Below are 12,500 nucleotides of genomic sequence, written 5' to 3'. Positions count from 1 at the left end.
CGGCTCAAACTTAGATGGAGACAACATGGCGAGTGTGGTGGAGGAGCTACGCGCATTGAGAAGAGAGCATGCTGAGGCCTCTAAGGAGACTAAAGCTGCCTTGGCAAGAGTTGAATCCGCATTGAAAGAAGTGACGGAGAGAACAACCAAATTGGAGGGCCGTATGACAGACGCTGAGCAGAGACTTTGTGATACGGAAGATGCAACACAAAGACACCAACGAGCCCTCTGCTACCTACTACACCGAGAGGCCAATCTTACAGCTAAATGTGAGGACTTAGAATCAAGGGCAAGACGGAATAATCTTCGAGTCTACGGCATACAGGAGGGCGAGGAAAAGAACGACATGGTCGGTTTCATATCAACTGTCATCCGCAGCTCACTGTTTTTATCGGAAGAATTCGAGCTGAATATGGAGAGGGCTCACCGATCCCTGACCCAGAAACCTACTGACCCAGATAGCCCCCCGAGATCCATCATCATCAGGTTCCTGGACTATCGAGTCAAGGAAATGATCATCCAAGAAGCATGGAAGCACAAAGGTGGGGTGACACACAATGGATACAAGATATTCTTCGACCAGGATTATACAGCTGAGGTGCAGAAAAAGCGCAAAGACGTCAGAGACGTGATTAAGCAGCTGAAGGAGAAGAATATAAAAGCACAGTCGCCCTATCCTGCGAAATTGAAAATTCACTTGGATTCCGGAGTAAAGACCTTCCCGACCCTTGCCGACGCCTCAACAGTACTGGCTGAACTGGGTATCCATATTCACGTTGAGGAACGGGAAAAGCTTCAGGCAGAACTTCTAAGAAACAGCTGGGCGCAAGCATCCACGAAAAACAAGACGAGAAAGCAGGCGAACCCCCCATCAATGACGAGTGCGGACCTGAAGAGTTTTCTGCGAGTGACCAATGAATAAACACTACCATCATATAAATGTGAACTGTGAGTAGTGAAACGTTATGGCATATTGAAGAAAAGAGTATTGACGAGATGTTGAATATTTAGATGAGTTCAATGTTCTCCTTGAGTGAAGAGCTACTTAGAGAGGCAACTTAGGCCTTTTCCTCACCCCCTTTCCCTCCCACGTTTTTTTTTCTTCTCACTTTTCTGGGAGGCTTTAGCAAAGGCAATTTGATGCCTATTTGCAATTACACTAGGTGTACGTTTTTGGAGAGACTGCCACAACTCTCCTTTTTTGTTGTGACTGATTTTATGTTGGTGAATTCTGACATGTGTTTGGAAGTCAGATTTCTTATAATTTTTTGTTCAATTTTCAAGTTTGAGATGATTGTAATTTCTTACCATGCAGTCCTGCAGCATACGTCTTACAGATACAGGTTTATATTTGGGAAAATGTCTTTATTGTTCAAATTGAAGTGCTTTATTTATCCAAATGGATAAAATAACTTTGGTGACCTACAATGTCCATGGGTTGAATCATCCTATCAAAAGGAAAAAAATTATGTCTCAAATGAAAAAGATGCAATGTTCCATTGCGTTACTGCAAGAAACACACTTAACAGAGAGTGAACATACAAAATTAAGAAGAGAATGGGTGAACTTGGTGTATAGTGCTTCAAATGGCAAAAAGAGAGGTGTGGCCATCCTGATAAGTAAAAATCTGCCATTTTGTACTGAGAAAGTGGTAAAGGATAAAATGGGGAGATATGTTATGGTAATTGGAAAAATGGGAGGTGCTGATATATCCATTCTGAATGTATATGCCCCCAATGAGTATGACAATGCTTTTTTCAGGGAAATTTCCAATATTGTTGCAGATAACACCAGGGGATTGCTGATAATAGGTGGGGATTTTAATGCTGTCCAAAATGGGAAATTAGACAAGACACCAGCTGACAAGGAGGTGAAGAACAAAAAAACACAGACTCTGAATAATATGTTTTCAGAACTAGGACTAAAGGACCCATGAAGGGCCAAAAACCCAAAAGGGAAAGATTTCAGTTTCTTCTCCTCTGTTCATAATAGTTACTCCAGGATTGACTTTTTCTGCCTACCTCAACAGGATTTATATAGAGTCATAGATTGTCATATAGAACCAATAACCTTGAGCGATCATGCTCCTGTGATATTGAAAATAAATTTTGCTGCTCATTCCTATTTCAAATATTGGCGACTTAATGTATCATTACTGAATAATGCCGAGATAGTAAAAGAAATAAAACATCACCTAAAAGAATACTTTGAAATAAATGACAATGGTGAGGTTAATCCCTCTGTTTTGTGGGAAGGGGCGAAAGCTGTCATAAGAGGGAAATTTATTCAAATATCATCAAGATTAAAGAGACAACGACAGGAAGAGCAATTAAAACTAGAAAATAAAATAAAACAGCTGGAAATACAACACAGAAATACAGGTTCAAGTGGCATCTTATCTGAACTGAAAGAGGCAAGAAAGTCATTAGATAAGCTCTTGTCTTATAAAGCAGAAGGAGCATTAAGATTCTCCAAACAAAAATACTATGAATCAGGGAATAGAGCTAGCCGCCTTCTAGCTTTCCGGCTTCGTAAAGCCCAGGCAGACCGCACTGTTTCAAAGGTTAACCATCCTACTGCAGGGAAAACAGTATCCCACCCTAAAGATGTAGCCAATGCCTTTGCATCATTCTATAAAAACTTATATAATGAGATGAAACCAAGCTCAGCATTAGACGATATTGAGACCTTTCTTGCTAGCCTAGATATCCCCTCATTGTCAGAAGAAGCTTCAGAGCAAATGATATCAGCAATCACTGACACGGAAATAAGAGATGCAATTAAAAGACTGAAAAGCAATAAATCACCAGGTGTGGATGGACTGTCAGGGGAATTCTACAAATGCTTTGTCGATGATCTTATTCCAATACTAACAAAGGTGTTCAGATACTCTCTATCTGAAGACAACCCCCCCGAAACATGGTCACAGGCAATAATATCAGTGATTCATAAAGAAGGAAAGGATCCAACACAATGTGAGGGATATAGGCCAATTAGTTTGATTTGTAATGATCAGAAACTACTGACCAGTATTTTAACGCATAGAATTCAAAAGCACATTACAGAGCTAATTAATGTGGACCAAACAGGGTTTATACCCAAAAGACAGGGAGCGAATAACATCAGAAGAACACTAAATATTATTACCTGTGCTAAAAAACAAAAAAAGACTTCTTTGTTAATTAGTTTTGACGCTCGAAATGCTTTTGATACTGTAAATTTAAATTTTCTATACAAAACTTTGTCTGTGATGGGATTCCACTCACAATTTGTAGACTGGATAAGAGTAATTTATAAAAATCCTAAGGCACGAGTGAGGGTCAATGGTTGCTGCTCAGAGTTTTTTGGCATACAGAGAGGGGTGAGGCAAGGTGATTGCCTCAGCCCGCTGCTTTTTGCTATAAATATTGAACCACTGGCAGCATCTATACGTCAAAATGTAGATATAAAAGGCATTAGTGACATGAATAAGAAAGAGCATAAGATGTCACTCTATGCAGACGATCTATTGGCCTATATTAGCGACCCAATCACTTCCATTCCTTCTCTAATGGATACATTAAAAAAATATGGACAACTCTCTGGATATCAGGTAAATCAGTCAAAATCAGAGGCGATGATGTTAAATGGAAGCTGGCCAACGCAATTATCAGGTAAACTTAACTGCCGTTGTTCCCAAAGCTTTAGATACTTGGGTATTATATTAACAACAGATGTAACTAATCTGTTTAAACTTAACTATGGTAAACTGATGAGCCAAATAAAAGACGATCTTTCAAGATGGGAAATCATACCACTCTCTCTTATAGGGCGAATAGAGACAATACGAATGAACATTTTACCCAGACTACTCTTTCTTTTTCAGTCACTACCAATATACGTCTCCACTTCCACCTTCAACACAATAGATAAATGGTTATCAAGGTTTATATGGCAAAGTAAACCACCCAGACTCAAATTTAAGAGGCTATTATGTTCAAAAGCTGATGGAGGGCTTAATCTCCCGAACCTAAGAAAGTACTACTGGGCAGCCCAGATTAGATCCATGGCTGCTTGGCTGTCAAGAGACACGGACACAATATGGGTAGACATGGAGCAAGGTGACTGTCCTAATACCCCACTAGATTCAGTCCCACTCCTACGTCAGAATCAATGGGGGAAAGGGAAGATAGATAATATATGGATTAAAAACACTCTTAGAATATGGTCTACTGTGAGGAAAAAATTACATCTTCCTATGACCATATCCAGGGCTGTAAGGATTGCAAGCAATGTGGACTTTGTGCCAGCAGGTCTTGATGGGTGCTTTAAAAGATGGGAGAAGGCGGGTTTAGTTCTTTTGGATCAGCTGTTTGACGGACACACTGTAAGATCATTTGAAGATCTAAGACACAAATTTGAACTGCCGCAACAGGATTTCTTTAGATATTTACAAATACGACATTACTTACATAAACATGAAGAATGGGAAAGCCTTTGTAACCCAACATCTAAATTAGAACACTTCTTTATTGCTACTATTCAAGGCACAATAAAAACCAAGTTCATATCACATATCTATAATATATTGCAAGAAGATTTAAAAGATAATAGTATGGATATCAAAGAAAAATGGGAATTAGAAATGAATGTCATAATTTCTGATGAACAATGGGTAAATACTTGCGAACGTGGACATAAATTAACCAGTAGCCCCAACTGGAGAGAGTTTGGATGGAAGATGAGAATGAGGTACTTCAGGACCCCACAAATAACATCAAAATGGAGCAATGCCTCATGGCAATGTTGGAGGGGATGCGGTATGGTGGGGGACCATACACACATTTTTTGGGATTGCCCGATTCTCTCAGGTTACTGGCAAAATGTACAAAAAGAAATCAAGAAATGCTTACTAATAGACTTGCCTCTAGAACCATCATATTTTGTACTAGGGGTATTACCAGATGATCTTGAAGAAAATGATGACACAGATCTATTACGAACACTTCTCCTGATTGCTAATAAGGTTATTACAGCCTCGTGGTTGCAGCCACAGCCTCCAACAATTGCACAATGGAAAGATCGAATCCAAGAGGTTTATAACATAGAGAATCTGACCGCATTCTTACATTTAAAAACAGAGGCTTTTATTTGGAAATGGACAAGAATTGTCCTACATTTTCATTTAATATAGTAATGACCACCATTTCTATCCCTTTTGCTTTTTATATTCTGCACAGTTATTTTATTGTATTTCATTCTTTTTTTGTTTTCTTATATAGAACTAACCTCTTAGAATATTGGTTTGAATTTGTGAATTGGTGTGAAATATTGCCATTTGTGGAGTATTTGTATGTTGTGAGTTGACTCAACTACTGCTGAAACTGACTGGAAATCAATCATAAGCAAGACCAGCAACCAAGAGACTGAGAATACCTCAAAGACATTTATACCTGTGGATATACTTGCTGTGTTTTGACCTGTGCTGTGGATTTAATGTAATGTATGACTGCAATTTATGAATGAAAATAAAAAGAAGTTCCAAAAAAAAAAATACAGGGGTAATAAATATTTGACTCCTATGTTAAATTCCCATAGAGGCAGGCAGATTTTTAAAGGCCACTTATTTCATGGGTCCAGGATACTATGCATCCTGATAAAGTCCCCTTGGCCTTTGGAATTAAAATAGCCCCTAACTTTATCAGGATGCATAGTGTCCTGGATCCATAAAATAAAAAAATCTGCCTGCCCCTATAGGAATTTAACATAGGGGTTGAATACTTATTACCCCTGTATTTTAAGGAAGAACATTTATTTATTTACGATACATTCTTCATTCACTAAAATTGGTGTTCAGGTTGGATTTTTAAGGCGAGACACTACAGGTGAATAGGGTAAAATTTTTAACAAGCAGATATCACTATGAAACTTACCCAGTTGATTACATACATTAATATGAGAAAAAAATGTATTACAAGTTTTCTGTAATTTAATGTTTACATATGCAAATTAGGCATTATCTAATTAAATATGCGCTAATTTGCATACATTTTAAAGCAAGAAACCTGAGCATTGGATACAGCCAGGTTCAAAATTATGTTTTCATTGTGTTCAGATAATAGATGTTGAAAAATTTACAGAGGGATTTATGAATATCTACTTTAGTTATCCTGTAAATCAGAATATGATGTCAATAGCCCTAAAAAAATCGATTTTTGCCATGTTTTTAGGCATAAAATGTCATGTAAGCAAGTCTTTAACCCTTAGAACCCTACGCTGTTTTTAGGGCATTTTCACTACCTTTATTCATAAGGATTTATTCTGGTCATTCTAAGTGCCACACAGACATATTATGTATTGTTTTTTTTCAGCAGAGTCTAGGCTATCCAGATATGCCATAATTTCATTGTACTAGCATTGATTTTATTTTTATTTTTGAATTAAAATATAAAAAGCGTATTATAAAAATTCTTATATTTCAACATGTATCTCACCACAGCAAGCTCATAGCTCTACATGCATTTCATGTGTGTGTAGGGCAGACTGTCCTGAATCGGGCAATATAATTGCCATGTTGGAGGGATACTCTGGGGCTGAGCAATTTATAGAAATATGTGGTGTGTGATTTACAGAAATAAATGCCATTTTTTATTTAGTGATGAAAAATGACCTTTCTGTGCTCCATATCTGTGACACGAACTGATCTGACCTGACTTGACCCGAGGTTGCGTGTTAGCCTGTGTGCCTATGGTGTATGCACTCATAATGATTCTCAACTTTTTACCGCACTGCCATGAACAAAGTGAAGGCAAAAAAGGTGTTTTTTTTGTTGAACAAATTGGGATGCAATGTGAGCCTTGAATTGGATGCCATGCAGGAATTTGCTAGGATCTCAAAACCGGATTATGAACATGCTTTGCCATAGAGAAACACACGATAGCGTTGGATTATAAACATGCTTTGCCACAAGAACAGACAAAAACGTAGGGTCCAGCTATATGAAGTTATTATTTTGCTGTCACTTTGTCTGTTTTATAACCAAAGGGTGTACAGTAGGCGTCGCTTTCAAATGGCCACATCAGTCACGCATTACGCGGCGTGAAGCTGCGTGAAACTTTAGTACCACCTCTGTGCGTCACTCTGCCACTGTACATCGCTCTGTCAGTAGCCTGACTGCCGCCCCTTCTGAAAAAGCAGGAGCCTACCATTAAACATAATTGTTGCCGAGAGGAATCCCAGCCTACGAATTCAATAACAAAATAAATTATGCATAATTAAACATTACCTCGATTTAGGCTACTTGGGTATGGCTTAAGGCTTGACTACACAGTGGTAACGAAAATCGAAATCTGTTTTTGATAGCCTACCGGTGCCGCTTCACAAAACGGCTATACAAAAAGTACTTCATACTATCATAAAAATTCGTTAAAACGAATAGCTATTTGCAATTTGACAAAACACTGGTCCGCATTTTGCGAATGCGAGGACGATGAGCCTGTTGCATTTAGTTAGATGTCCGAGTCACGCATAATGTTTGAAAACCACTGGCTCGTAATCACAATAATTTAACACACGACAGTTGGATACTTCATGTTCCCATGCCTACATTTTGGTGAGTAGCATAGAGATCGTTAAAACAATAAAGTATGGCTCTCCGTTTGGGACATCGAAAACTTATGCTCGGAGATGCTGACTTGCAAAGGCCTCGGGATAACACGTTACCACTATCATCAGTCAATGCCTCCTTGATCAAAGTGGGAAATGAAAGAAAAAGTTTGAGAACCACTGGCTTATCAAGTTACCTGCAGACCAGAACACACAGAATATTGCAACAGAAAGTTGCCTTTATAATCAACTACTATTTATTCCAACAGCATTCAAACAAAGCCTTTATAAAAGTGAAAACAAATCCAGGCAAGGGAGGGTCATGCAACTTTTGACTCAAAATCCCACCGGTGGCCCCTTCAATAAACAGGGTATCTGCACATTTTCCAAGTGCAAATTTAAAGACTTTTAAGACCTTTTCAAGACATCTAAATGGAAAAATTAAGACTATACCATGGCAAAAAAGATACAACTTAAAACTGTTTTATGCAATAGTTTTTTTTCTACTATAGTAGAAACGTTTCTACTATTTTTTTTTTAATTTTAACACCCATCCCATTTGGGATGTCTACAGAAGTTACCAAATATATTTTGGTGAAAGAAAATAATTATGTGTGAATTACCTTCACAGCTATTCAATGCCCAATTTTAGGGTCTGGACTGCTTGCTTTTGAAGCTGGCTGTACATATCTGGTTGTGCTACTGGCTGAGGCTGACTGTTCTTCACCTGTGTCTGTAGAAGCCTAGGCTACTTGCCAAACATGTGTTCTGAACTGGATTCCCTTATTTTTTCAAAGGTAGACTAAGCTATTTAAATATTCTAATAGGCCTACTAACTTAGGCATCTATTGTCCCATATGCAGCACAGCAAATCAAAGGTAATACATTTTGCATACCAGTTGTATTTAAACCAACCAAAGCTTGACTGAAACATTGTAAACTATTGACTTGTTTTAAAAAAATGTATGGAAAAAGTTAAACCCCGTCCTCGCATGTTCCTGCTGAAAAACTGCTGGTTTTATCTCAATCACGCACGTAATATGAACACACTTACAGATGCGTTTTTTTTTTTATGTAGCCAGTCGCCGACATTCAAAAAAAATATGCGGTTATATTTCACAACTTTTGCGAAGTAGACCTACTGGGAAAGGCTGGCAAGCAAGCTGCAGACCGATATTACAGGTAGGCTATTATAACTTAGACAGATATTTACTTAGGCGAAGCCAGCAAAACACGCTGGAGAGATGCAAACAGATACACTTAATGTGTATTTCCTCCTGATTGAGAAAACGTTTGTTTTCTTTTTCTGTCTGTCCGTGGTTCCTTCATAAATTGTGCAGCAAATTATCAGATGAGTGACAAAAGCACCACGCATAATTTGACCAGCAGACTTCGCGTCCGTAGTTTGTGAAACGATGCTGCGTCCGACCAAAGATTCTATAAGCCCAGCGCAACTCCAAAAAGGAGGACAAATGAGCGTCCGGCTTGAGGCTGCGCTGGACAGGACTTTTAAACTGTCCGGCCTAAATCCGAACGTATGGCCACCCTATCACTAACTGGCTTACCCAGCTCTTTCTCCTGCTCACTCTACCACTCGCGTAGGCTACCTAGGCCTACGTAGGCTATCTCTCAGGCTTCGGCTATACCACGAAAACGTAAGGCATATTTTTTACATATTCTTACCATTTTCACACCTTTAACAACCCGTGAAAACATCTTCACTGCAACCACTACACTTCCTTCAGTAGCCAGTCACTTATACATTTCCATTTAAAAAAATACACGAAACCAGATGGAGACATTTCACTCGCTTTCTCACACTCGCTGGCGGTCCCATACACAAATTTAATACCTCCTTTTTAGAAATTCAAGACATTCCAGACAATTTAAGACTTTTCTAGGCCTTAAAAACCTAAAGTTGTATTTAAGACTTTTTAAGACTTTTTAAGGACCCGCAGGAACCCTGATAAATAACAAACAGTCCCTAGATTGCTGCTGGGCTATATGTCTTGGTTCATGTCTGTTAACAACTCATTGCCGTCAAACGCGTATCTCGCGGTTGCATCCATTAGCATACAAACAAACATGCAATGTGAACGTTTGGGATTGGGGAGAGCACTAAATGCTCTACTGAATAAGCATGAAGTCAAACCTTTAAATGAAAAACACTCTTTAATAATCCAAAAAATAAACCGCTAATGAAGTAAACTTGTGACCATCAAAAATCGTTTATCGCCTGTAACTCTGTGTTAACAGGACGTAACAGGAAGGCATTTGGCTGAACAACGGAGGTTAACATGCTCTATATTTTGTCCAAATGATGTCTGTCTATCATCGTTGCACTACGAGAAAACTGGAATGTTTCATTTGTCCTGCATTTCTTCTACGGCTGCAAACGGGATTCACTCGCAGTTAACCAACTATTTCTTTATTAGGGCAGGGCAGGCATATTTCTGGCTATTAAATTATTTCTAAACTAGTCTCCTAAAGTCTGTAGTGAAGTCTGTGTAGGGTTTTCCAGGCTCCATTTCTTTTTACGAGACACCCTGCTCACAAGAGACATCTGCCGGTTGTTTGGGTTGTTGCAGCGTCGTTGCAGCGTCACTGGAAAAATACAAATTAAAGTTGCGTGATACCGTGTGATCCCGCGCGCGGACCGCGAGGGAAGCTGGCCAAATCGAAGCAATGCCCACTGTACTTGGTATCAAATGATAGCTCTGAGTCTCCTCCTTCATCTGACATGCGTGGCATATCTATCCGATCACAGGTCCGCGAGTAATTCAAATGAGAGTAATGGGTGTGCAGTGTTGGTTTGTGTACATGACGTTATTATTTTGCAGTCGCTTCGTCTGTTTTTATAAGCCAGAAGGATCGATAAACATGGTACAAATGGATAGCCCTGTGTCCCCTCTTTCATTTGATATGCTTGCCATAACGATGCGATCAGTGGTTCGCGAGTAATTCAAACGAGAGTAATAGGTGCGCAGGTGAATGCAGAGAAGTAGACTGTAAATATGATGCAATTTGATTTAATTTTTTTAATTTTCATACTTGATCGTACAGACAAGAATGTAGTCTCTTTGGAAAGCCCCGCTTCTGCTCTGTCATGCAGCTCGCTGCGATGAAGAGTTCCGGAGCAATGTAACAGAGAAGAAAGGGTGTGTTTTTTGACGCACTTTGCGTCAATCGGGTTCAGCTAAAGCGCTATTGTTGTAGCATTAGAATAGCATTTAATCTATTACCACTGAAACATTTAAGCTAAAGAACTATATTTGCAGAAATATAATAAAATGTAGGTAAAGAGCTACAGGTGCAGCATTAGAACACCATTAACATCAGAACACCATTACAGGTGCAGCATTAGAACACCATTACAGGTGCAGCATTAGAACACCAATAACATTAAATCTACAGGTGCAGCATTAGAACACTATTAGCATTAGAACACCATTAACATTAGAACACCATTAGCATTAGAACACCATTACAGGTGCAGCATTAGAACACCATTAGCATTAAATCTACAGGTGCAGCATTAGAACACCATTAGCATTAGAACACCATTACAGGTGCAGCATTAGAACACCATTACAGGTGCAGCATAAGAACACCATTACAGGTGCAGCATTAGAACACCATTAGCATTAGAGCACCATTAGCATTAAATCTACAGGTGCAGCATTAGAACACCATTACAGGTGCAGCATTAGAACACCATTAACATTAAATCTACAGGTGCAGCATTAGAACACCATTAACATTAGAACACCATTACAGGTGCAGCATTAGAACGCCATTAACATTAGAACACCATTAGAACATTAGATCACCTGCCACGCCTCCTCGCCTTCCCATGCAGTATCGGCCGGCACGTCAGGTGGAAACGCCTCCACTTTCGACAACACCTCACCAGATAACTCCTCAGGTGAGTCTGTAGATGCAGATGAAGCTACATCTTCCTCAGGTGAGTCTGCAGCTTGCTGCGAGGCTTTGCCAGACTCCGACTGGTCCAACGCATCTGCACTCTAGGAGCAAATCAGCACCAGGGAGATTAACTCATTGAGTGGCAAAAACGTAATATTACGTTTTTAGCTTTTTTTTTAAATTATGAAACTAGACACTCAAACACACCTTATATGTGATTTTGGGAACTCTGTGATGAATGGAAATGAAATATATGACGATCGAAAACTCATGAAAACGCACGATCTGGACATTTTATCATAACTCGGTTGCCGCTTTGGGTTGAATCAGTGACGCATGCACGTCAGCTCAAAACCAGGCCATTTTCGTGGGTCTATCACTAGGTGGCAGTCTCGCCAGGTCACTTCCCGGAAACTTTACAGGCAACACTTCATATTTCACAAAAGACGTTATATCTCCATTTCTAAAAAAAAAAAACAGCGATTTTGATGAAAACTAGCCACTGTTTAGCTTGGGATTTCTCAGGAACAGAGGCGTGTAGAAATACACGGTTTGCACCCACTGAGAGCTTAAAGTCTCACCTTTCAAACGATTGTATGTGCTCATAGCTATAACACAGAATATGCTGTGGCTGCACAAAAATCATCAACAATGGTCTAGATTGCTGGCACTCTAGGACAAAGCTTCCGAAAACAGCTTGGCATTCAATGAGTTAACAGATTACCCACATCAAACAGATTACCCACATCAACCATATTACACACATCAAACAGATTACACACATGAAACTGATTATCCACATAACACATTGCACACATCAAACACCCTTCCCTCCTTCAAATAGGCCCTCAAAACCCACCTCTAATAATAGGCCCTCAAAACCCACCTCTAATAATAGGCCCTCAACACACACCTCTAATAATAGGCCCTCAACACCCACCTCTAATAATAGGCCCTCAAAACCCACCTCTAATAATAGGCCCTCAACACAC

General features: G+C 39.3%; 1 protein-coding gene across 7 annotated transcripts in view; it reads right to left on the bottom strand.

The window, feature by feature from the left end:
- myo10 (myosin X) overlaps positions 1-12,500 on the bottom strand; it is a 123,507-nt gene that overhangs the window by 29,533 nt on the left and 81,474 nt on the right. For 6 of the 7 annotated variants that reach the window (XM_042072031.1, XM_042072032.1, XM_042072034.1 and 3 more), the window contains one exon: positions 11,415-11,609. The exons of the other annotated variant lie outside the window; for it this stretch is intronic. In XM_042072031.1, the coding sequence (XP_041927965.1) occupies positions 11,415-11,609 (195 nt within the window). The remainder of the gene's footprint in view (positions 1-11,414; positions 11,610-12,500) is intronic. 7 annotated transcript variants of the gene reach the window in all.

The sequence above is a fragment of the Alosa sapidissima genome, chromosome 19 (assembly GCF_018492685.1).
Source record: "Alosa sapidissima isolate fAloSap1 chromosome 19, fAloSap1.pri, whole genome shotgun sequence".
Lineage (NCBI taxonomy): Eukaryota > Metazoa > Chordata > Actinopteri > Clupeiformes > Clupeidae > Alosa > Alosa sapidissima.
The sequence above is the reverse complement of the archived record's forward strand: the minus strand, read 5'-3'. Positions and strand labels throughout refer to the sequence as shown.